Raw genomic sequence first — 26,447 nt, 5'->3', positions numbered from 1 at the left:
TGATCTTTGCTGTGCCAATTTTCCTGAGATTTGTGTTAATAGTTGTCTTCCTTTTAATTAACCTGACAATCCTTATCATCCAGCAATGGGTATTTCCTTTCATTACAAGCATGATGGCTCGTTGAAATAAATAAATTTTATGATTTCCATAAAATCAATGTTTCAATTGCTAAAAACACATCTCTCACATATTATGCTTGATTTCTCAATTGGAAGTATTGATAGCTTGCTGTCGCCGTTCTACAATATATTAGATCAAGCTCTGTCTGCATCGTTTTCGATCAAGCTGTCCCGTCCTCGAACCAGGTGTCCCCCGTGGTTTAATAAAGCAACTAAATATTAAAAGAATAGGGAAAAAAAAAATCTTAACAAAAAATTTTCGAAAAGTGGTTTTTCTTTCGACTATTTCGCTTACTCAGTGGCAAGGCATACATTTAATTCACTCAATCACCAATACTATGGCAGTTTATTAAATTCTCTCTGTTGGAATACTTTTTCAAGTTCGTTAATTCCAAAAGAAAAATCTGTATCAATGCTTCGCATGTTTCTTTTAATGCCTCGGAGTCCTCGGATAATATTGAAACCACAAATTTCTTTGCGGATTACTTCCGACAAAACTTTTCAACTGCTAAGTTCGATTTATCAGCAAACTATTCATATCCGATTAGTAATTCGGTTTCAATTCGTAATTCGGTTTACGTTTTTAAAGGGTTGAACTCTCTAAAATATTTTTGTGCGCCTGGACCTGATGGAATTCCATCATCTTGTGCTATCGAGCTATGCGTTGTTATCCCAAAGATTTTTAATCAGTCCTTAAATTTAGGTACTTTCCCTTTGTGTTGGAAGACTACTTTCCTTATTCGTAGTCACACAACTTGTAGAGAACTACAGAGGCATTGCCAAGTTGAGTGTCTGGCCTAAACTATTCGAGCGAATTGTGAATCAGTATTTGGCCTTTGCCATCAAATTGTGTATTTCGCCTCTCCAACATGGCTTTCGAAGAAGAATCTGTTAGAGTTTACTTATTTTCAAGGCTTTTTCTAGTGGCTCGCGCACTGATGTCATAAACACTGAATTTAGCAAAACGTTTGAGTTGGTTAACCATAAATTATTTAGTGAAATGGTTAAGCTCTTATCTGCACAATAGATCATTTATTTACGAAAAGGCTGTACATGTTTTTGGTTTGATCTATACTCGAGTATGCCTCTGTTGTGCGGTCTCCTTCCTATAGGTGTTATGTAGATTCATTTGAATCTGTTTAAAAGCAATTTTTGCTGTTTGCCCTTAGAAATTTGTGTTGGGACCAGATTGCCCCGATAAATACACTCTAAGAAAGTGAGCACAAGCTTTAAATTTTTATATACGCAAAGTGTCTCATTATATTTGATGGGCACGCAAACAAAAAGGAAAAAAAATATGTGAACAATGTCTCTCGCAATTTCCGCGTGGAATTAGATAGAGACTCGGCGTGTGTAAATACTTCGTAGCATTTGATCTTGAGTTTCTAGTAAATTTCTAGGCATACTCTTTAAGAGAAAGAGAGAGATATTGTCTGACTTATTATAGCTAATTTAAAAGAAAAGACTAAAGGAATTAACGAATTCGTGAGGTCGCAATATCAGAAATGAAGAAAAAGGTTGATGTTTGTCAATTTGTGGGTCGGTTTCTATTGACTTTTGAATTTAATCTCACTATAATGGAAGGGAATAAATAATAAATAAATAAGAAAATTATATTTGGCCGTGACCGAATCCTTTATACCCATCACCGTTACCCTAAAAAGACAAAAAAGTACAAGAAGTAAATTTTCATGCTCTATAATATGAAGAGGGTGAGGCTGATTCTTTCATTTTCAAAATGAAAGCTTTTGCTTATAGGTGCGTGGGCATTGTAAACAGGCCTTGGGCTTTTGTACATTTATCAGCTAAAGTTTATGAGTAATGCGTAAAAAACCAATTTTTATTCCTTTTGAAAAACACAGGTGTTCTTAGTTTACCTAGTACTATGGGCGTGTCCTTTGTCCGATTTAGCCCACTTTCAGTACCAACCTGCGAACAAAAAATTCCAACTCTTCGGCCGAGAGAATGTTTACAACGGACATTGCACAAGTGGACAGACGGACATGCTTACGTCGATTCAGATCTCTGCAGCTTGCATCTGCGCGTTGCAAACCTTTTGACGAAATGAATATACCCCCCCTTGATCGGTGATAGGTATGAAAACAACACCTGGACAAACAAAGTGAAAGGCGAGCATGATTAAAAAACACCGATAAAATATGTACGCTTTATGGTATTTCCGAGTAAAGTGTACATGTATTGTAGAAAATTATTATAGTCGTAATAATGTGTGATGGATATAAAAAACAAAAGGTTGTGGTAAAGATTTATTAGATCTTTGTTTTCTTTTGAGTTTAGAAAACTAATTTGACTACAAAAACAGTCAAATTCTTCAAACCTGATATGTGATATCATTTAAGCAGAACGGCAATAACACCAAAGCGAAAAAAATGGTATTGGCAGAATGAATAATCGAGAAAGTTAAGCAAACTGACCGATTTTTATTTTATTCTTTTCAGACTTAGCAAGGTTCAAAACATTCCTTAATTTATTTATGACGACTGAGTAGAAAATATTTATGTTTATTTCGTACTTTTTTTTTTTTTTTGTTTTACTTTCTTTTCTCTCACATTTTTAATTTATTTTGTTTTAATTGATATTCTCTCTGAAGATAGCATATGTTAATAGTTTACTACATGTACGGTTATTAAAAATTTTAAATCTTTATTTTTTCAAAGCTCCTTTTTTCCAGTCATTTATATTATTTTGCGCGCAGATATAAGCTTCAAAAAATTTTTATTGATTTCAAAGTTTGCTGTTAAACGTTTAAATTTGTAAGAAATTTTTCTAACAAATTTATTGCTTTCTATTATGATAATTTTAGATTGTGTGTAATAATAAATAAGAAAAGAAAGTAACAAAGTTAAAAAAAAAGATCGTAGAACATATATGACTTGAGATATTAAGAAATTCATACATTGATGCATGCGATTTAAAAAGTCTTTGAAGCAGATTGAATTCTTTTTCGGATCACTAAAATCAATGCTCTAATAAGTGAACCCTTAAATGAACGCATACTACTTCGTGTAGGCCTAGTCTAAGACCGTCGGTATTCTCATTTAAAAATGCACAACGAATACCTCACCTTTTGACATGAAAAAGTGGGTGCGTCTTATGGTCCGAAGGTGACACTAAAATATTTTTTCAATAAATCATCTCTAAAATTGAGGTTTGAAATGAGCGACCACGATAGTTCAAAGGAAAGCAATACGAACGGTCTCATTAGCGAGATTAGTGATAGTGCCGAGAGTGAAGGTGAACTGAATATTGCTAGTACGAGTTAACAATAAATAAAAATGTTGATCAGAAAGTTTCATCAAAATGTATTTTTCGAAAAATCATCTTATAAATTTGAAGCGCTTCTTGTCGTCCGGTGCATCCTATAGTCCGATAAATATGGTTCATTCCGGAAATTAAAAATCCATCCACCTTTTATTTAACCTTACAAGCAATTTCAGAATTCGCTTGAATTTATATCTAGCTGCTTAATTTCATGTTCAAGCACTTCAAACCTCGTCATCACTATCACTATTTCTTCAAAATCAGTAATAGAATTACAATAGCAAAGAATTTATCTGTGACCACGCGTATTAAATTTTTATTGTTAACATTTATATAGCATTCTCAATTTTTTAATTGCATTTATACGCGGCACAAATTCATTCGTTCATTCAGTTGGCTTTGATTGCGAGATTCTTGTAATGCTATTTCCATTAAAAGCAGCAGTTTTCGCAAACGACGCAATATAATATAGTCATCCATTTTAGCGATACAGCTCAATGCAACAGGTGATTCCTCGCTGATTTTTCTTAATTCTATGTATATCTTAAGTCGTGCCTTCTATACACGAATATCGTAAATTAAAAACTTTCCAAGAGTTGTTGAATCAATCCCGATATAAATTGTGGTATATGCAAAATTCCCTTCTGGCAACGCTTCTCCAACACTTTGCAACACTTCCAAATTTGATAAATGGGTTTTGTGTATTGCCTTCCGGGAAGGAGAATTAAAGTTTCGCTCCGGATAAAATATAAAACTTTATTTCCTTTATATCTCAAAAGACAGTACGAATTTTCCTAATATATGTGTTGCAAGTATGCCCTGAATCTCGGCAATGCATAAAATTAGAGTATTATGGCAGTCCTAAAATTAAATTAAGAAGCGCTACACACATGTTCTTCTCCAATTTATCCCATCATAGCTGATTGTAAGTATTTTTCTTATTCTCGTTATAGGTGCATTCACAACAACTACATAAACAAATATCACCGTTCAAAAAAAATTTAAAAAGTAGTCGATTTCGTAACGAAGTATTTTTTCTAAATTTGGAAGATGGCTACTTCGGTTGTCAAGTAAACGAATCAACCGACTATTTACAATTATACGAACTATCGAAATTATGCGACGGTAACCAAGATTGTTTTCTTGGTTCCGATGAGCTTAATAAAGAGCTCAAATGCACAAGTAAGTAGAGACAAGAAGTGCTAAATATCAAAAGCCCTTAAAATGTAAATCATATTATACTCTTACTATAAATATATTATTATTGTTCGTCTTTTTAACAGATGACTGTGATAAGGATGGAACACAATGCATAAACGGTGTGTGTTTAAACGGCGTTTGTCATTGCAATGACGGTTGGGGCGGTTGCAACTGTAATGTTCAAGGTATATATCATAAGATTATTAGAAAATTTAAATTATAATTTATAAGCAAATAATGCGTTTATTTATATGATCTTGCAGATGACAACGAATGCAAATATCGTCCATGTGATGTATTTGCTCACTGCACGAATACGCTCGGCAGTTTCACATGTACCTGCTTTCCTGGCTATCGCGGTGATGGTCTTCATTGTGAAGGTAAGCTACACACTACATGTATTATATATGTACAACTAACATAACTGAATGGTTGAATGACAAATAAATATACAAGTATATATATACATCTGTATATGAAAAATTTGTTATTCAATCTTTTTATATATCTTTCCATGTAAACTTGCTGTTAAAGAAAATCTTAAAACTTACTTTAATAAGAGTAAAAAAAAAAAATCTTCCTTTCTTTCTTTTTTAATATGCTTAAGAAAAATTCTTTCAACCATGAAATCTTCTGTTCTTTGTTCTCTGCAATGTTGTTGCTTTTCTTCTTTCTTCTCTAACGGTTTAAAACTATAAAAGCTAACCTTGTACTATACTATCACAAAGCAAATTCAGCCAACTGTTTGTTACTTCTTTATGAATAACAAAAACAACAACAACCACAAAAATAGAGTATAATAAAATCAGAGAACAGCTCTAAAGAAAATCAAAGCAAAATAAAAACAAAACTCATATTCCATATTAGAATAATAATAATAGAGAAAAATAACACTACCACATGCTCTAAAGGTAAAATAATTCAAGCTTTAAAGTCAGTCTTTCTGTTTTATCGATAACGTTTCCGCCCCGTTACTTCAACTAAACCGCACACTCTTTATGTATTGCAAGTTAGTGCTGTAAGCGCCTCTTCTCCGGCTTCTTTTGTCTATGCGTACACTTTCATAAACATTTATTTCTCTTGTTTTCAGTTATAATTATATCAACGCTTCTATTCTCTTTGCCGACTTGATTTCTTCTTCTCCTTACATATGATTGTTTGTTAGAAAAGTGTTTTCTGTTTATACCCGCTTACATACGATAGCAGTAATGTTTGTTTTATTATTCTTTTATTTCTCTTTTGTTTTTAAATGAAATGAAAAAAATGTTGCTATATTTCATTTTCTTTGATCATAGTCTGGATTATCATAATAGTATAACTATGTGTTAACGTCACTGAATGTTCTCTATGCGTTATGCAATTTATTATGTAAACATATACGGAAGATGCAATGCATTAGAGTGGATCTTATTCTGGATAGTAATAAAATAATTTCACAAATGACGAAATTTAAAAATTTTTATGATTACATCAAAGGATTATGCAAGCTTAGATTATTTGGATCTTGGTTTAGGTTATCTCTCTATATTTCATTGTATTGAAATAGGTTAATGAAAATATTTTATTTATTAATTTTGTTTTTTAAGGAATTTATAATCGGTTATAATCATATACATATATATATATATATATATATTCAGCATACGTCCGGAAATATTGTTTACATATTGTTTTTGAATAAAAATATAGCGCGTTAACATTTACAACAATAGCGCTCGTCCTTGTGCAAAAACGTATCAAGGTGTATAGCAAATTTTGACCAAATGTCTTAAAGATTTCTATCTAAAGGTTGAAAACAAACATGGATTACCACTGGATCGATAAATAGGCTGAAATCAAAAAATTATTCTGATGATGCTGATAAGAAGACTCGAGTCTATCGCAAGTCACGTTGAATGTTTCATATATCAGCACAAATTTGATCTTTTCTTACAATAACTGGTGTGGTGTATAAATTTACTTTCCTATCAAACGCCAAAACTTAGACCAGTAGCCCTGTTGGCTTCCAGCACCACAGCAGTTGATTGTGAATGTGAGGCAATTTTGCACGCTTATTACACTCTACCGAAGGCCAATAATAGTGCAACAATTTAGATTTACTTGAGCTTCAATTGGGGAGTGTTGCTAACCGGCAACCCATTGGTCTTTTTTTATCTAATCACAAACAGACCAATAATTATAACTCAGGCTTTCCGAGCAGTGCATAATTGCGACTCCCTCGACAAAGTCAGCAAAGTGACAGAGTTCAAGACAAAACACTGCTCTATAAAGTTTCTAAAAAGATGCAATGAATATAATTTGCCGTTAGATTAGTTGCCCGGATTTAGATTTTGTGTGATGAATATAAAGCATAAATAAACTGAGTTCGCGGTTAGAAAGGAAAGATAGGGTCTTTCTCACCTTGGCAAGTGGACTCTTCTTCCGAATTGAAACTGAATGATTTGAAAATCAAAGATGTGAAATAGGAACATTTTCTTGTTCCCTTGCGGTGCGTGAATTAAGAAGTTCTCTATGAAAATTCTCGCAACTTACAAAAATCATATTTAGTTCTTTGGATGAATATTCTATTCAGATTGCAACAACTTCGATGTTCTGGCATACTCTCCGTAGTATATGAATACTTTTGTTATGATTATAAGGCATTTTCGTAAGAAAGCCTAACGCTCTCAAAATGATATTCTAGATATTCGCCCTTTTAATGTCGTTTCACTATAGTATAGGAACCGACAAATACTTCAACATCGTTTACTATTTAACCATACTTTTTGTAAAAATTCACCTTCGGTCTCGGCAATGGTATATGTCCTACAGAAAATTTATCGTCATTATACTTATAGCGATTAATGAACAATTGACAAAATTCTTGTCGATTTCCTCACTTCATCTCATTCGCCTGCCGATAGAGACATAGCGATGTAAGGAAAAAAAGTTGAGTTGCTATTAAAGAGCAGAATCTATTTGCTAAGAGACTGAGCATTTATGCTTCAAATTAATTACTTACTTTTGGCAGAAAATCGAAAAATTTGTAATCGTTAGAAACAAAACATTTCCGCATTAATTTTGTCGCTTACTTTAATCAAAAATTTGAAAATATATATATAGTTAGAACAAAACCACGAAAAAGGCCATCTATTTGCTGAAGGTACACCTTATTGAAACCATCACTCTAAAACTCTTTTCCAACGTTAGAAAATCAATAGTGTGCTAATAACATCCTTGTGTAATATAAGAACCTTGGATTGATTTTTTTGCTTTATCTAAATAATGATTCAATAATCAAGCTTACAACAATAATTTAAAAATGTAGAGAATGCTGTTCAAGGTGGCAAGATTGTTAAAGCGTAAATATGATTTTTTTTTTTGTTTTCTCAATCTGAGATGGAATGCTTCCTGAAAGCCATCATAGATGAAATGATGCGTAAAACTTTAGATCAATAAGAGATAAAACTTTAAATTAAAAGCATATGATGCATTACAGATTTTTTAGGAGTAGGCAAAAAAAACAGTAAATGTACGTCAAGAAATAAATTAGCACAGTCTGCAATAGATATTAGAAAGTCAGTGTATGGAGTGAGCAAGCGAAAAAAGTCTAATGATTTATGGCTACTGGCTTTAAAATGCCTTTGAAAACTTTTTTCAAATAATCTTCAAAGTACATTCTAAAAATACTATTATCTTAGAAATTAGAATTTGGCTCAATAATTACCGCTCTGTTCCGTGCTTTCCATTTGATATAGCTTCGAATTTACGAAGTTAAATACGCCAGTCCTTTAATCTAAAAACGGATTTTATCCATAGGTGTCCGTAGCTATGACACATAACACTGTGTTACTGTCAAACCGCCATCATTTGCTCCGTTTCCTTTCACTATTATTATTTTCTCATTATTATTTTCTCCAAAAAAAAGAAAGCGTTTTTTCATCGTAGTGTTGTTCAGGACGAAAAGTGAAAAGTGTTTTGAGAATCCCAATATTCCCGACTGTCCACATCCATTACGAGAAAGAATCGCCTTGGCAGGAAAACAATACTCTGCGTTAGGTAAGACTAAAAATGAGCAATCTGTTAAAGTCTGGTCAAAGATTTGGTACCGAACACTACTAGCGCAAGACGTAATCGATTTAACGGTTCACTGTTCAAAAAACGAACAAACCATTAAAAAAGTCAACACAGAGGGACTGTTTCGCACAGCATACATATATATTACAAGCCCGGATCGCAACACTTCGGATACACTCAAATGGAAAGTAATGGCTAACGTTTTATTCGCTAAATTCAAGTCCTTTCGTCTAAATGCTGTTTGCATCGATAGGTCACGGATTTGTTAAGCAATGCTTTGTTTCGTACGAGGAAAAAAACATGAAAAAACAACGCGAACAAAGCTCATGGCAAACGATTTTTAAAGCTGGGGAAAATTGTAGAGCGTAGGGCCGGGAAACATAATTACATAAATAATTTGTTATCATTTTCATTCACATTGTCTATGCAAAAATTCCGATTTCCTATTTACACCTATCTACATATATTTGTTGTTCTTATATGTACTCAATTATATATTACGTATGTACCGGGCGGACACATGTCCACAATATATTCAATATTTAGTGATATGGTTATAATTGAATTATACTTAAGTTTTTAAATATTATATTAGGTGTACCAATAAATTAGTATAGATATTATGTTTGAACAATTTAAATTTCAATTGTTCACAAATCTAAAGAGTTAGATTTCATTTATGAAAGTGCATTTTCTCTGTTTTTAAATGAATTAGACGTGAAAAAATGGAGCTCCAGATGCGGATATGATAGCTTGGCGTGAAAGCGCAAATAAGAAAGCAGTTTGCGATGAAATTCGCATACGTTCGTCCAGTAAGACGTCGTAGACCCGCAAGTTTATAAGCTTCGCCCCTTCCGCTTACCACTTATTTAGTTCGAGACAGTATAATTTTTGGAGGTCAGCGGTTCACTGAAGTTGAAGATGTCTGAAGATGGGTCGATGGCTATTTTGTCTGCAAACCGGCAAGCCTGTACCGAGAAAACATGCATAACTTACCCGATAAATGACTAAATACCACAGATAATGATAGTGCATAGTTCACTGAACTCGATCAAAAAATGGGACGAATTTGTTTATATACTTGTTGTATATATTAAATCAAATGGAAATTTAGTTTCTTACAATATTATATCACTTATTATCAATCATGTCCGGTTTGTCCTATTCATTTATTTACTTTTTATATTATTATTATTTTGTTATTTTTATTTATTGTTACAATTTCTACTTTCGTGAATTTCTTTTAATGTTTAGTTTTGAAAATCATATTTTGGCTGAAAATGAATTATTTGTAGCGAAAATTGGTTATAAATACACTAAGTAAAGCATAGGTTCGTTTTACTTAACAAAGTAAAAAGCATAGAAAAAATTGTTGTTCCTCTTTAATAATGATGAGCTTTTAATTGTAACCAACCTAGTCGTACGTATTCTTTGGGATTTGCATTTTTTGGTTTTTACAAACTACATTCGTGGTTCAGTCATTCATTTGCTCTTTTGTATTTTAAACTGTTGTTTCATCCCATTATTCTAGTGCAAATCCATACATTTTGGTTACAATTTTTTTAATGTTCCGGTATTTTTGCATCAATATCAAAAGATGACAGTGTTTCGAATATATAACATGGAAAGTTGAAACTTTTAACAATAAATGAAAATGTAATGCAAAATTAAGGCCGATAACCAACTATTGCTATAGCAAACCTCCAATCCAAAGGTTTTAACTTCCATTTTAAACGTTTTATACAAAAAAGGTCCTAATGCCACAACTTACATGCTCATAGCAAGCAGTTCTCCCTTTTCCCGTCCCTAGATATTAGTGCTTTTAATCATCACCCCGCGTACACGTATAGATGACATCTCCTGCCCGCTTTAAAAAAAGAAAGAATACTGGTCTAAAAAAACAAAGAGAAAATAAAATTTTGCTTTTCATTTATTTTCTTTGCTGTTTGCATGACTAAGCTTGTTGCCGATTACACTTTAAAGTAATTTGCTTTTTTCTGGCCGTTTTTGTCCATATCTCCCTTTTTTTTGGATTTAATTTAGTACAACTTTTAATATTCTTAACATGCAGAAGTCTGTACACAAAGTCTATAATAACTCGTTAGAATGTAGCTGAGTTAAGAAAGCCTTAACCTAAAATATCAACGTAAAAAAGCAACATATGCTTTTGCAGTTCACTTTCCACGCAAAATGGCAAATAACAGAGAGGCGTTCGGGGGGTTACCAAGAAGAACTGCCGTCCCACCTAATCTCCGCTTATGGAGATAAGGCAGGTGGGCATATGTTCACTAGAATAAGTTTGGTATATGTGAAACCCGCTCCAATAAGTAATAACTTCAACTATGACGTGAAAGTGGACAACCCTATAGGATCGGAATTTGCCTCAGTAACCATACGTTGACACTCTCTTACATCCATATTCACTCAATCACAGCATCTGGTGTCATCTACTCTTTTTCAAAGAACACCCTTACAGCATCGAATTACAAAATAAACGGCGTATTATAAGCGATATACTTAAGGGAAAGTTTGTGAATATATCCGAATACCAGCATATTGTGACTCATTATTTTATTATCCTTTCTTTATTGATGTCAACGTAAAAAAACTGGTCTGATACTCTGGGCGCTAATATCAAATGATGATATTGGACATAACATATATATGTAAAGGACCAGAAGAACACTATCCGATATGCATTTACATCGCCTATATACTGTCAAGGTTGAGCTATAAATCGCATTTGAGAGTGGGAAATTTCTTGCTCTTGCCTGTAGACATTCATGACCACTCACAGTGAAGAGCTAATCTGTTGATGGGTGACAACAATGCGTACAAAAATTTTGAACATCTTGGACATCGGCATAAAATAAATAATGCTCTGCTTAAATGAAGCAACCGTAACGACCAGCAGTCTGAGCGTCACCAAACTACAAGTCCATATCAAAGTTCTTCAACTTCAATTCTTATCCATTAATCTCCCTGTCGTTACTTTGCAATTAGTGCAGTTTGGAAGCCCAATACGAGATCATAGGAGCAACTTAGGGATGCTTGTCTATTGAAATGCAAATCTCAAAAACTTTTAAAAAAAATGAGATTTTGATACATTTTAACACTGGATAGGCGCGTCCAATCTTTCCCATTCCTGCTGGTAGTAGAGCATCGTCCACAGAACATACGATCAAATTTTTGTAGATTTACTTGTCGTAGCTTATGAGTAATAAACAAAAAATTGATTTCTTATATCAAATGAGAAATAGAGGTGTTCTTACTTTACTTAGCATTGTAGGCGCGTCCTTCGACCGATTAGGTCCATTTTCATAATCAAACTGCGTGCAAGAACTTCCAGCGTTCTTGCCAACGTGAAGTCCATAGCTTTAGTTTTGCGGCCAGCAGAATGCTTACGACAGACGTCACATGGACGGATAGACGAACATGCTTAAATCGATTCAGAATATGATGCTGATCAAGAATATATATGCTTTATGCAGTGAGCTTTGTACCTTTGTAATTTGCAAATATTTGGTTGCTGGCTTGCAGTATTCTGTAATTGAGAATGGATATGAGATATATTAATTCCATATATTAATGCCTTTTTCAATTTTCCAAAATCACGTTCGCATAACCATGATAGTACAGGATATTCTCTTTCATAGAAAAACTATTTGCTAATATAATATTTTAAAGGATTTTTTTAGCAAAAATTTTCATATATTTGTGTCAGCATATCGCTTGACTAATTTCCATCACTTATCATATGTATGCGTAGATGAGCACATTTACTTCCCGAATATGTGGTTGGTAGCTTATTACCTAACAATAATTGGTAAATACCAGTCTGTCTCTTGAATATTAAACTCATTTCATGCTTATATATATACAAATATTTTTGTGCCAACGGCTAGATAAGGCTTTTACTCATAGTCAAATGAGGTTAAGTGGGTATTGGCTTTTATGCAAAAATCGATGATATCGCAGAAATTCACGTTTAAACATAAACTATTTAATTTAATAGCTGAGACTATCAACGAAAAGAAGCGCAATCGCATTATCTTCTTAAACTTACTAAACTTTTCTATGGGTTTGTTTAAACGAATATTTAAATCATTGTCACGTTTTCAACTTGATTTAGCGTTAACTTGTGCTGCAGAGCAATAATAATAACGGTTTAAAAGTTGATTTACTTAAAATCAGACAATATTCTCTAGTCACTCTAAGAATGTTTAATGTAAATTCTAAAGTTTTAACCGCACATAGTTGCATACATTTATTTATTTATTATATAAATGTATGCAGAGGTTAAATAGAGCTTAAATTTTAATGTAAATGTAAATTTCAATTTGAAACATAAATAAAAAACAAGGTTTCTCCCTTTGTTTTTTTGCCTTTTTTTATTACTTATCTTCTTCTCTTAATTGCCTGCATATAAATCAAACATCACGTACTTTACGCGGGCCACCTTAAATCAACTCGTGTATGTTAATGCGATACTCATGCTTCAGATACTTATTACATGCCGCTATGCTATATATGATGATCGTGAAAAGAGTAACAAAAGTAACGTTTCACCGTTTTATTATAGCAGATTTTGTACAGCTGATAAATCCGTTACGCTTCCAAAACTTTAAACTTATGCATACGTGTGATGTAAAACGTCTACACATAGCTATACTCTATTATACTTACATGCACACCATGTGCATTCGGTTTATATTAGTTTGGGGAAAAAGCAATCCATTATTTTTTCGGTAGATGGCTGCACTAACAGATTTCTCGTAAAGTATCGATCAAATAATTTCCGATACTGTACATTTACATACTGTACATTTCGCAGTAAAAAAAATTCTTTTGCTGTTTTTTGTTTGGTGCATTCAGTTGTGAGTTACAGCGTGTTAAAAATGGAAGTGAACAAAGAGAAAATTCGATACATTTTACAGTTTTTCTGTGACAAAGGCGAAAACGCAAACCAGGCGGCTAAAATTGTGAATGGTGTTTATGGTTCCGATACTGTAACAGCCAATTATGTGCAATTTTGGTTTCGTAGATTCCGTTCAGGAATTTTTGATGTTAAAAATGCACCTCGCACAGTTAGGCCGGTCGTCGAAAATGTCGATAAAATCGGAGAAATTATCGAAGTTGACCGGCATGTTAGCAGTCGTAACATCGCCCAGGAGCTAAAAATCGACCATAAAACAGTTTTAAACCATTTACACAAAGCTGGATTCAAAAAGAAGCTCGATGTTTGGGTGCCACACCAATTGACAGAAAAAAACATGATGGATCGAATTTCCATCTGCGAAGCCTTGGCCAAACGGAATGAAATAGACCCATTTCTTAAACGGATGGTGACTGGAGATGAGAAATGGATCACATACGATAACCCTGCGCGAAAACGATCGTGGTCAAAGAGCGGTGAAGCACCTCAAACGGCCAGGAAGGTTTTGCTATGCATTTGGTGGGACTGGAAGAGGATTATTTATTATGAGTTGCTTCCATATGGCCAAACGCTAAATTCTGATCTCTACTGTCAACAACTGGACCGTTTGAAGATAGCGATTGACCAGAAACGGCCAGAATTTGCCAACAGGAGAGGTGTCCTATTCCACCAGGACAACGCTAGGCCACACACATCTACAGTGACTCGCCGGAAACTTCGGGAGCTTGGTTGGGAAGTTTTAATGCATCCGCCGTACAGTCCGGACTTGGCACCAAGCGATTATCATCTTTTTCTTGTATTGCAAAATTTCTTTAATGATAAAAAATTGGAATCTAGGGAGGATTGTGAAAATCGACTACTAGAGTTTTTTGCAAATAGAGACCAGGGCTTCTATGAGAGAGGCATTGTGAAGTTACCTTTAAAATGGCAACAAATCATACAACAAAACGGTGCATATTTGACCCAAATCGGACAATCCGAAGCATGTTATATAAAATCCTGAAGTTCATATAAAAATAATGGATTTCTTTTTCCCCAAACTAATATTTATATGTTTAAATCTATGTATTTTTTGCATGCACTTGCTTCTTCTAAAAGATACAATGGCAAAAATTAAACAGTTGCCTGAAGCAATTCTATAAAAGTTATTTAAAAAAAAATAATAATAATAATAATAGAATCATCTCAGAATGTCAAACGGATCAAGAATGTCCGTAAATTCCCGTGCATTTGCTTGTCTAATATCTCAAGAGAGTGAACTTTTCTTAGAACGATAACTTCTCTTAAGGCGCAAAGTCGGTCACTATGATTGAGGTACAGAAATAACCTGTGATTACCAGGATTTCGAAAATCGCTTTAATCCATTTTTAAGACTAGCTTGCGACAAGATTTTTGCGTCTTTTTTACTATTAGGTAATCTAACGCCATCTACGCGAACTGGCATCGAGACGTAAATTTACATTTGCTGTATAGATATTGACGCGAAGTGTCATTTGTTTCGGTTTGTGCAGAATTTCTTTAATTAATTTCAATATAATTCTAGGAAGCTTCATTTGCTGTTGAACGTTTGCTGGTTAATTGTTTTCAATTGTTGTTACATTCATCTGGCATTTTCCGCCAAATAAGTGACATCTTCAACAGTTCATTAACTGTGCGTAGAGATCAAGAGATTAACATTAACATTAAAGATTTATTTAATAAATTGTTTAAATCAATCAATGTGAACAAAGAAAAATATGCAAGCGGTCATCAACGCACACGGTCATATATAGTAAAAGGTCTATATAGAAAAAGAAGACTTCGGTTTTTTTTGATTTTTAAGAAATTCATTAAAGCTGCATATTATGATTAATGTTGGCATTACATCCGTAATAACAACAACGACGACAACAACAATGAACACTTGACAAAATATGAATGTAAGGAAAAAAGATCCCTAACGCAAACACGCGTACTTCTTATGATAAATTCAAGATTTAAATGAGTTGAAAAGAGAAAACGAAGTAAAAATGAAACTGAACATAAAACGGAATATGAAAAAAAGTAAAATCAAGAAATGCAATTACATTTTCTTAATGATTATTCGTTCACCATAAAATGACATATTCATGCACGTGTGCTGTTAAATAAATGAGTATATTTTTCTTTTTATTTGGTTTGTTTGAGAAATTCAAACGTATGTTGTTGATTCTAAATAAAGTATTCCTACCATTATAAGCTATAATTGAGATTGAAAGGATGTTAGCACATGCACCTTATATTGCTCTGCCTCTTATACACACCGTGAAGAACATTTTCCTGTTAATAAATATCTGGCTAAGTTATGGCTTCTAAGTTTATTGCATATCAAACCATCCGTGTATATAAGAACTCGTCTCCATTGCCGTTGTACTAGGGTGTTGTTAGTGTTTTGTCTGTTTAAGAATATCTAGTATACATATTACTTACGTACGATAATTTTTAGTTTATATTTTTCTTTTTCTCATTTAATCTCTATTTTTAATAAATGATTTATTATGAAAATTTTGTAAACCGACAGTTTTGTTGTTGATTGAATTTGACTTTAGCTTTATCTTTTCAAAAAATTCTAAAATTCTATCAGAACTAGATGAAGATGAATGGATTATATATCTATAATATAAGTAATAATCATCTTGACTTAAAATCATGTAATGATAATTAATGCAAGATTTTCATGCTAAATATGCACATAGCACGTTCAACATTATTGGATATATTGGAAATAGGAGCAGTTCCAATTCAAAGAGGGAATTATTCGTGAAGCCAAACATTTCGATGCATGTGAATGTTATCTCTAGGGATTCCGTAAGGAAACCGTCAAGACCACCACATGCGTGGAAATGTCAGATAATAATAACAACGGCACGCATGTTTACGTGGACATCAAAGCGTTAAAGTTATGTATTAAAATGCTAAATAGTTTATACGTAATTGTTTTGAAATGAAAATCTGCAATAAAACGAGACGTGCTAGAGTTCCCTTATTGAGATCATATGCAACGATTGTATGGTTGTATTTCTTTCTCTTTTTCTGTCCGTTATACATGTAACACGGTAATGGCGTGAAAGTAATATGGAAAGGAAGAGAGCGAGTGGCCGCGGCCTGGCATGTATAAGCCTGATCGCTAAGTAGTATGTCTACGCTCATATGCTGATCGTAATTAAAGTATGGCTATGCCGATTCGATATCCGCGCTTCCTAATTACTTGATTATACGTTATAGACTCCTGCTACGTTAGTTTACAGCAGAACTCAGTATTTACCATTTACGGCCAACATAAGCCTATATTTCATTTGACTTCTTTGGGGTGGTATTGCCGACCCTTTCATACAATATCAGCTTATATGCGGAGTCGCGCAAAGGTTCGATCAAAACTATTTTTCATAGCTGTTGCTTTTATGTCTATTCCCTTAACATATCTTAAAAATTGCGGTCTATCAATCAAACGTATGGGTCTACCTCAACTCGTCCTAGGCGTTGTTTATTATATCATTGTAACGCAAGCGATGTAGAATATTCTGAAAGCATTTAAATAAAAAATTTTGTAAATATAAAAACAAAAAAATTTCTATTTCGTTTACTTTTGTAGATATCGATGAATGTAAAGATCCTCAGGTAACAGCACGTTGTGTTGAGAATGCCGAATGTTGTAATCTGCCGGCACACTTTCTGTGCAAATGCAAAGATGGCTACGAAGGCGATGGAGAAGTTCTATGTACAGGTAAAAATATCAACCAAAACTAAATTCTTCATTTTTAGCAACATAACAAAGTATTACGTAATTTATTATTTAATAAAATACTAACCATTGCTTGTTTTTAATTTTTTAATAATACGGTTAGATATTGATGAGTGCCTTAAGCCAGAGGCTTGCGGTGTGAACGCGGGCTGCATCAACATGCCTGGTAATTATACTTGCACTTGCCCAGAAGGATTTTATGGTAGTCCTTATGATGGTTGCTATGACGTTGATGAGTGTACGCATCCCGATACCTGCGGCCCTGGCGCTATTTGCGTTAACCTGGAGGGCAGTTATCGCTGCGACTGTCCTGCGGGTTATGAAGGCGATGCACGCTCACTCGCTGGCTGTGTTGATTTTGATGAATGCGCGAGGTCGCCATGTGGCCGCAACGCTCAATGCTCCAACACAGAGGGCAGTTTTAAATGTATATGTCCCGATGGTTACTCCGGTGATCCCAATCACAACTGCGAAGGTAAGTTACCGAAATTATGTTATATTTTGCTTACTTGCTAAAGTATTTGCATTGTTTTGTGTTTCATTTCGTTTTCATTGCACCAACAAAAACAACAACAACAACAACAACAATAATAATGATAACAAAATTCGAACGTGTCGTTGTTGTTGTTTTCTCTTGAAATATCACTTATTTTGTGTTTGCAACAACATTCAACACATATACGCACCCATCTTAATTATACAACGGCAAATAACTCATCTGAAAACATTATTAACACAAAAAATTTGGGGAATACGTTGATTATACGCAAAATTAATGGTATCTTCTAACGCTCACTTATCCTTACATCGCGATATACACATACATACCTAACTACGTAGATATTGACGAATGTCTCATTAAGAATCCTTGCGGTGTGGGTGCCGAATGCGTAAATATGGGCGGTAGTTTCGAATGTCGTTGTCCGGCTGGCTTTATGCTGGATAATTATGTCAGCACTGATCATAGAAACAACAGCATCAATCATTCCGCTGGAATAACGCACATAACTAAAACAAATGCTGGATTTGCGTGCATCGATGTAGATGAATGCAATTTAGATAACGATGTTGCCAAGTGTGGCACCAATGCAAAATGTATAAATTTTCCCGGCTCCTATCGTTGCTTATGTCCAAGCGGTTTTCAAGGACAAGGTTATTTGCATTGTGAAAGTTAGTATTATAAATTTAGTTCGCACGCTTTTGTCTTGCTTTCATAAAAAAAAGATATTAAAAATTGCAAGCTCCGCTTGCAAAACCTTAAGCTTATCTACGCGGTTGCTCTTAAATTAGTGTGATTTTCATACTCTCACGAGAATATTTCTTAAATGTATCTCTTTACGATCATGTCATTCTAGAACTCAAGTAATTTTAAAAGCTTGCAAATTTTAATACTTTTATAGTCTGGCACAGTAAATCTTTAATATGTGCTGCACTCTTTATTGAATAAGTTTTTAACTACTTCGATTTTCTCTCTGAGTTAGAGCATTTTTAGTTTAAACTGTTCCTACTTTACGCTATTCCTAACAATTGTTAATTATACAAATTATTTTTAATTATTGTTTTCTGTTCGCCTTTAACATCTGTTTAACCTTACACTGTTCACTCTGCCACGCAATGAATCTACAATTAAAACAATGAACTCCTAATCGAATGGTTGTGCTCGTAATTGCGTACGTGTGATTGTGGCTCACTTAACTTTATTCGTCCAATGCTCAGATATCAACGAATGTCAAGACAATCCTTGTGGAGAGAATACTATTTGCACAGATACGATTGGTAGTTTTATTTGTTCTTGTAAGCCCGAATATACTGGTGATCCGTTTCGCGGTTGTGCCGACGTAGATGAGTGCGTAGCTTTGGAAAAGCCGTGCGGCTCATATGCCATATGTGAAAATACTGAACCTGGGTACGATTGCAAGTGTCCGCAAGGTTTTGCTGGCAAACCGGATGCTAAGACAGCATGTGAGCAGATAGACGTTAGTATACACTGCAGTTCAAATTTTGATTGTACTAACAATGCCGAATGCATAGAAAGTCAATGTTTTTGCCTGGACGGTTTCGAGCCTTTAGGATCTAGTTGCGTTGATATTGATGAATGTCGCACGCATATTGGCCTCTGCGGTAATAATTCTCAATGTATTAATACTCCTGGTTCATATCGTTGCGAATGTGAAGCTGGGTTTGTGGGTACACCCCCACGAGTAACATGCAAAGAACCTTGTCAAGATGTACATTGCGGCGAACATGCCTACTGCAAAGCTGATGCAAATGAGGCTTACTGCATTTGTGAAGACGGTTGGACTTTTAATCCAAATGATGTGTCGGCTGGTTGTCTTGATATTGACGAGTGCGATTCTGTCCACGGACCCTTTGGCAGTTGTGGTATAAATGCCACTTGCTCAAACTCCTTAGGAAGTTACAGTTGTTTATGTCCCTCTGGATTCTCGGGCGACCCCCATATTAAATGTGTAGATGTAGATGAATGCCATACAGGTAGTAAGTGCGGAGAAGGAGCTGAATGTGTTAACATAAATGGCGGTTATACTTGTCGCTGCCCGGACAATTCTATTCCCGATCCAGATCCCACTGTACGATGTGTAGCAATTGTTACCTGTCAAGTGGATAAAGAATGTCCTGGAAATGCTATATGTGAAAATGGCAAACGTTGTCTTTGCCCCGAACCTAATATCGGTAACGATTGCCGCCATCCCTGTGAGAATCGTAGTTGTGGGTCGCACGCTCAATGTATGCTAGCTAATGGTCAAGCACAATGCATATGCTCAGAAGGCTTTACTGGCAGTCCCGATTTGCCAGGAGGATGCAATGACATCGACGAATGCAAAGCAAATCCATGCGGTAGCAACGCTATTTGTACCAATACTCCTGGCGGTTATTTATGTCAGTGTCCTGGAGGCTCAAATGGAGATCCGTATCGGGAAGGTTGTGACGTTAGCAAAACTGGACCTAGTTGCTCTGCTTCTAATCCATGTGCTCCTGGAGAAAGTTGTGTTCAAGATACTTACACTGGAACAAGTGTTTGCATTTGCCGTCAGGGTTACGAAAGAAATGCCGGGACTGGCTTCTGCCAGGACATGGATGAATGTACGGCAAATCGTGTCAAACCTGCATGCGGCATGAATGCATTGTGCAAAAATCTCCCCGGCAGTTATGAATGTCGTTGTCCGTCGGGTTTTAACGGTAACCCATTTATTTTATGCGAGCAGTGTAATTCGCCAGAATGTCAATGTCAACCCCCTTTTAAACTGGTAGGAACCAGCTGTATTTTATCCGGTTGTTCTGATGGAAATCGTTGTCCTTCTGGGGCTGAATGTATATCAATTGCTGGTGGAGTCAGCTACTGCGCTTGTCCGAAAGGGTACAAAACTTTACTAGATGGTTCGTGCGCAGACGTGGACGAATGTTCAGAGACGGGCACTAAAACTTGTGCCTATGGAGCTGAATGCATAAATAAGGAGGGCGGGTTTTCGTGCGTCTGTCCTGGCGGCTATAACGGTGATGCTTATAACGGCTTATGTACTCCAGCACAACGTAAATGTGCTGCCGACAGAGAATGTGCAACAAACGAAAAATGTGTTCAGCCCGGAGAATGTGTATGTCCTCCCCCTTATTTCTTAGATCCTTACGATAATAATAAATGCAAAAGTCCCTGCGAGCGTTTCCCATGTGGGATTAACGCTAAGTGTACCCCAACTGATCCCCCACAATGTATGTGTGAGGTCGGTTTTAAAGGAGATCCCTTATTAGGTTGTACCGACGAAGATGAATGCGCTCATTTGCCTTGTGCTTATGGAGCCTATTGCGTCAATAAAAAAGGCGGTTATCAGTGTGTTTGTCCTAAAGGATTTACTGGAGATCCCTATAAAAGCGGTTGTATTTTAGAATCCGGTGAGTCTAAAAGCGCTTGCGTGGAACATGATGATTGCGCCAGCAATTTGGCTTGCGTTGATAGTACATGCATCAGCCCTTGTGCCAGTTTATTATGTGGCTCGAACGCTTTCTGCGAAACTGATAATCACGCCGGTTGGTGTCGTTGCCGCGTTGGGTTCACTAAAGATTCGAATGGAGAATGTGTTTCTCAGTGTAAAAACATTATATGTGGTGAAGGCGCTCTGTGCATACCAACTTCTGAAGGTCCTACCTGCAAATGTCCTCAAGGTTATCTTGGCAATCCTTTTCCCGGTGGTTCTTGCTCAACAGATCAGTGCAGTGCCTCTCGCCCCTGTAGTCAAAAGCAAATTTGTATTAACGGCCGTTGTAAGGAACGTTGCGATGGGGTTGTTTGTGGTATTGGAGCTACCTGCGATAAAAGTACTGGCAAATGCATTTGCGAACCAAACTTTGTCGGCAACCCCGATCTTATTTGTATGCCACCGATTAAATATGCTGAATGTAACCCTGTTTGTGGCCAAAATGCTCACTGTGAATATAGCTTCGACAGCGCTATTTGCGTTTGCAATACTGGCACTACTGGAAATCCGTACGAAAGCTGCGGTGCACAAAGCAAAAATATCTGCGAACCGAATAGTTGCAGCGCTAATGCGGAATGCAGAGCTCATGCTAGCGGCATCAGTTGTATATGCCCGCCAGGCTTTGCTGGCAACGGTTATATAAATTGTCACGATATTGATGAATGCGCCAATAAACCGTGCGGCCTCAATGCCGCTTGCCTAAATACACATGGAAGTTTTGAATGTCTTTGTTTATCGGGATATGGTGGAGATCCATTCACCAGTTGTCAACCTGTTGACAGTGTATTTTGTGCTGATCCTCAAACTTGCGAGTGTAACGACCGTGTCCAATGTCCGGAGGGTTACTCTTGTGAACAAGGAAAGTGCAAAAATTTGTGCTCAAAAACTACATGTGGTCCGAGAGCAGTATGCGATGCTGGTAAATGTTTGTGTCCTCTAGGTTATGTGGGTGACGCGTATGATTTGGAAAGCGGCTGCTTGATACGAGGGCAGTGCAGCAACGATGCAGATTGTAACTATTCTGATATTTGTTTCCAAATCAGTAGGGGACTGCGTAAATGCGTGGATGGCTGCTCTAAGATTCAATGTGGACCAAATGCGTTATGTGTTACTAATGATCATCGCTCATCCTGCATTTGCGCTGATGGATTCTATGGTAACCCCAGTAATCTGCAAACTGGCTGCCAACCAGAACAAAAAATCTTTAAACAGGAAGATAAGTGCAACTCCAATAATGATTGTGAATCAGGATACTCTTGCACAACCATTACCGAAGGACCGCGAGAATGTATTCATTTGTGCTCCAAAGTTCTATGTAGCACAAATGAAGAATGCAACGTTGACAGCTCTGGTAACGCAGTTTGCAACTGCGTGGACAGTTACGTATGGAACCCTGTAGTATCCACCTGTGAAAAACCGACACTTCCTGATTGTACTAATGACCAGGAATGCCCCAGCAATTCAGCCTGCCGGCCTGATGTAGTAGGAGTTCTGAAATGCGTTTCCATTTGCGACGAGTATACTTGCCCGACGAATTCTGTTTGCATAGCCCAGAATCATAAGGGACGCTGTGATTGCCTACTTGGCTTTACAGGAAATCCAAACGACCGTAACGGTTGTCAACCAATTCAAAAACATCAATGTCATGTCAACGCCGAATGTTCGGAATCGGAATCCTGCGTTAAATACGGTTCGGAAGACACTCTCACATGTCGTCCTGCTTGTGAAATGATCAAATGTGGCCCGCGTGCAGTTTGCATCACTAATAATCATCAAGCACAATGTCAATGCCCCCCAGGTCCTTTTGCTGGCGATCCTTATGATCCTTTCAATGGATGTCAAAGTGTTCCTTGTGTGTATAATAAAGATTGCCCTTCCACACAGCTGTGCAATCGGATGACACATACATGTTTCGATGTCTGCGATCAAGAATCTTGCGGCGATAACGCCGTTTGTCTAGCTGAAGACCACCGCGCGATATGCCAATGTCCACCAGGTTTCAAAGCAAATCCTATTCCTGAAGTCGAATGCACTAAAGTTGGAGGCTGCACTCCTACCACTTGCCACCACACAGCCATCTGCGAGATTACCTCAGATGGTCCAACTTGTAAATGCCCTGATCATTTTATGGGTGATGCTTACAAACTTGGCTGCCGACCTGAAGGTCAGTGTCCAAGTGGAGATGCTGATTGTCCTACAAATACAATTTGTACTGGAGGTCGTTGCGTGAATCCTTGTGAAAATGCTTGCGGAGAAAACTCTGAATGCAAAGTAGTCAGCCGTAAGCCGGTGTGTAGTTGCCCCTTCAGGTTCGAACCCATCGGCGAATCAGCCAAAAATGGCTGCTCACGATCTCTCTCCCAATGTAAGACAGATATTGATTGCGGTGGCGAAGTTTGTTTCAATGAGGAATGTCGGGTTATTTGTCGTGAAACAAGTGACTGTTCCAATGGCGAAAAATGTTTACAAAACGTGTGTGCGATGCCTTGCCTAGACCATAGCCAGTGCGGCCCAAATTTAGCTTGCCTGAAGGGCATGTGTTCCATTGGCTGTCGTAGTAATAGAGATTGCCTTACGGATCAATCTTGTATCAACAACAAATGCTCGAATCCGTGCCAATCAAATATATGTGGCCCCAATGCTATTTGTAGTATTGAAAATCATCGAAGCCATTGCTCCTGTCCCGAAGGTTTCGAAGGAAACCCTACACCTGATCAAGGTTGTGTCAGAGTTCCGTCTCCATGTCTTGCCTCTAATCAATGTCCCAGCAGTCACATGTGCATAGGAAATCAATGCAATTTACCATGTCAAAAAACAACTTCTTGCGCCATAGGAGAGCGTTGTTACCAGCAAGTATGTCGCAAAGTTTGTTATACCAGTAATAACTGCTTACCTGGGGAAATATGCAACAACGACGGCATCTGTCAGCCTGGCTGCGACTCAGACGCAGATTGCCCCCCAACGGAATTGTGCTTAGCAGGAAAATGTAAATGTGCCACCGGGTTCATTGGTACGCCCTTCGGATGTTCAGATATTGATGAATGTTCTGAAAATCCCTGCCATATAACTGCCCGATGTGAAAATTTGCCCGGATCGTATCGATGTGTATGTCCAGAGGATACTGTTGGAGATGCTTTTACAAAAGGGTGCGGAGCGCCTAAGGAGTGCTACAAGCATGATGATTGTTTACAAACACTAGCGTGCATCAATGATAAATGTTCAAACCCTTGCTCAGAAATTGCTTGTGGGCCTAATGCCTTATGTCTGAAATCTGAAAACCATCAGGCTTTCTGCGAATGCCCCTCCGGTTATTTGGGAGATCCCTTTGATTCCTCGGTCGGGTGTTTTAAAGTAGAATGTATTACTAATGATGACTGTGCCAGCGATAAGTCTTGCGATGAACAGACTAACCGCTGCGTCAGACCGTGCGATTTAATTACTTGTGGCAAAGGATCGTGCAACGTTGTTGATCACAAGGCTGTGTGTGCATGCTTTGAAGGATATCAATGGGTAAACGCTGTCTGCGAAGATGTCGATGAATGTCTTGCAAGACCATGCCATAGCAGCGCCTTTTGCCAAAATTTGCAGGGGACTTTCAATTGCCAATGCCCAGAAGGCCTTATTGGAGATCCCGTTAAAAATGGTTGCCGGGATCCCAATGAGTGTTTAACCGATACGGATTGTCCTAACACTGCTAGCTGTCAGAACTCTAGATGTCGTAGTCCATGCGAAAAAGAAAATGTCTGTGGTATTAACGCTAATTGTGTCGTTCAATCACACAATGCTGTCTGTACTTGCCCACCTAATTCACGTGGCAATCCTTCAATGGAGTGTGTTGATATAGAATGTACCGACAATGACGACTGCCATAGTGAGAAGGCTTGCCTAGATACGAAATGCGTTGACCCTTGCTCATTGTCCAATGCTTGTGGCTCACAAGCTCAATGCGCTGTCCAAAATCATATCGCCATATGTTCTTGTGAGAAAGGCACTACCGGCAATCCACAACTTGGTTGTGTTTCTTTACAATATTGCATTTCTGACGTCCAATGTGCTTCTGGTAGTATTTGCTCAAACGGTATCTGTTGTTCTTTATGTTCATCTAATCGAGACTGCATCGCCGATCAGCTTTGTATACAAGGTGTATGTCAAGCCACTTGTAAGACGAACGCCACCTGCCCAGAGTTTCAGTTTTGTTCTAATAATATATGCACTAAAGAAGTTTTGTGCCGGGAAGACACTGATTGTGCTCCCAATGAAAGTTGTTTTGTGGACAATTTCGGTCGATCTAGTTGCGAAAACGTCTGTCTTGGTAGAGCCGTATGCGGGCGCAATGCCGAATGTATTGCCCGCAGTCACTCTGCCGATTGCGAATGTAAAGTAGGTTTCTTTGGCGATCCTAATAGTGGCTGCCGCAAGGTAGAATGTAATATAGATAATGACTGTTCAAATGACAAAGTTTGCGACAATCACATGTGCAAAATCGCCTGCCTCATTGGAGAACCTTGTGGTGACAACGCTTTATGTACCACTGAAAACCATAAACAAGTATGTCATTGTCAGCCTGGTTACACTGGAAATCCCCGAGAACGCTGTGATATTATTGATTTTTGCAAAGACGCTCCCTGCGGTCCAGGGGCTAGGTGCCGCAATTCTAGAGGATCTTTCAAATGTACATGTCCACCTGGTCTGGTGGGCGATCCTTACAACGAAGGTTGTCGCACATCTGCAGAATGTGAGAACAATGAAGACTGTCCTCCGCATGCTGAATGTACGAAAACGAAAGGTGTGCCGAAATGTCATGACGTATGTGCTAGCATTAACTGCGGTCCTAATGCGGAATGCATTCCGAAAGGCCACAGAGCTCATTGTGCTTGCCGTACCGGTTACGATGGCAACCCCACTGACCGGCTAAATGGTTGCAAACCATTACCAATGCCTTGCCTTGTTACAAGCGATTGTCCAACAAATGCATACTGCTCAGACAGCATTTGCAAACGTAAGTACTAACACCAAAAAACAGGTTAAGGGTTTCTATAGACATGTGAATAAAATTGCGTAATGCAATAACAGTTGTAATTTAGCCTAACGTAAAACAAAGCTA

General features: G+C 36.9%; 1 protein-coding gene and 1 long non-coding RNA gene across 2 annotated transcripts in view; one reads left to right on the top strand and one right to left on the bottom strand.

Moving 5' to 3' along the window:
• LOC119634258 overlaps positions 1 to 26,447 on the top strand; it is a 181,111-nt gene that overhangs the window by 85,242 nt on the left and 69,422 nt on the right. Inside the window, exons 4-10 of the mRNA XM_038028333.1 lie at positions 4,356 to 4,584; positions 4,686 to 4,787; positions 4,866 to 4,982; positions 17,205 to 17,336; positions 17,458 to 17,829; positions 18,195 to 18,524; positions 19,071 to 26,342. Of these exons, the coding sequence (XP_037884261.1) occupies positions 4,356 to 4,584; positions 4,686 to 4,787; positions 4,866 to 4,982; positions 17,205 to 17,336; positions 17,458 to 17,829; positions 18,195 to 18,524; positions 19,071 to 26,342 (8,554 nt within the window). The remainder of the gene's footprint in view (positions 1 to 4,355; positions 4,585 to 4,685; positions 4,788 to 4,865; positions 4,983 to 17,204; positions 17,337 to 17,457; positions 17,830 to 18,194; positions 18,525 to 19,070; positions 26,343 to 26,447) is intronic.
• LOC119634259 lies at positions 16,166 to 17,504 on the bottom strand. Its single transcript, XR_005246943.1, has 3 exons — positions 17,422 to 17,504; positions 17,197 to 17,355; positions 16,166 to 17,133 (listed from the first exon to the last, which is right to left on the bottom strand). It is a non-coding gene; the product is annotated as an uncharacterized LOC119634259 (long non-coding RNA).

Source organism: Glossina fuscipes, unplaced genomic scaffold, assembly GCF_014805625.2.
Source record: "Glossina fuscipes isolate IAEA_lab_2018 unplaced genomic scaffold, Yale_Gfus_2 2, whole genome shotgun sequence".
Classification (NCBI taxonomy): domain Eukaryota; kingdom Metazoa; phylum Arthropoda; class Insecta; order Diptera; family Glossinidae; genus Glossina; species Glossina fuscipes.
This window is presented reverse-complemented; position numbering and strand designations above follow the sequence as displayed.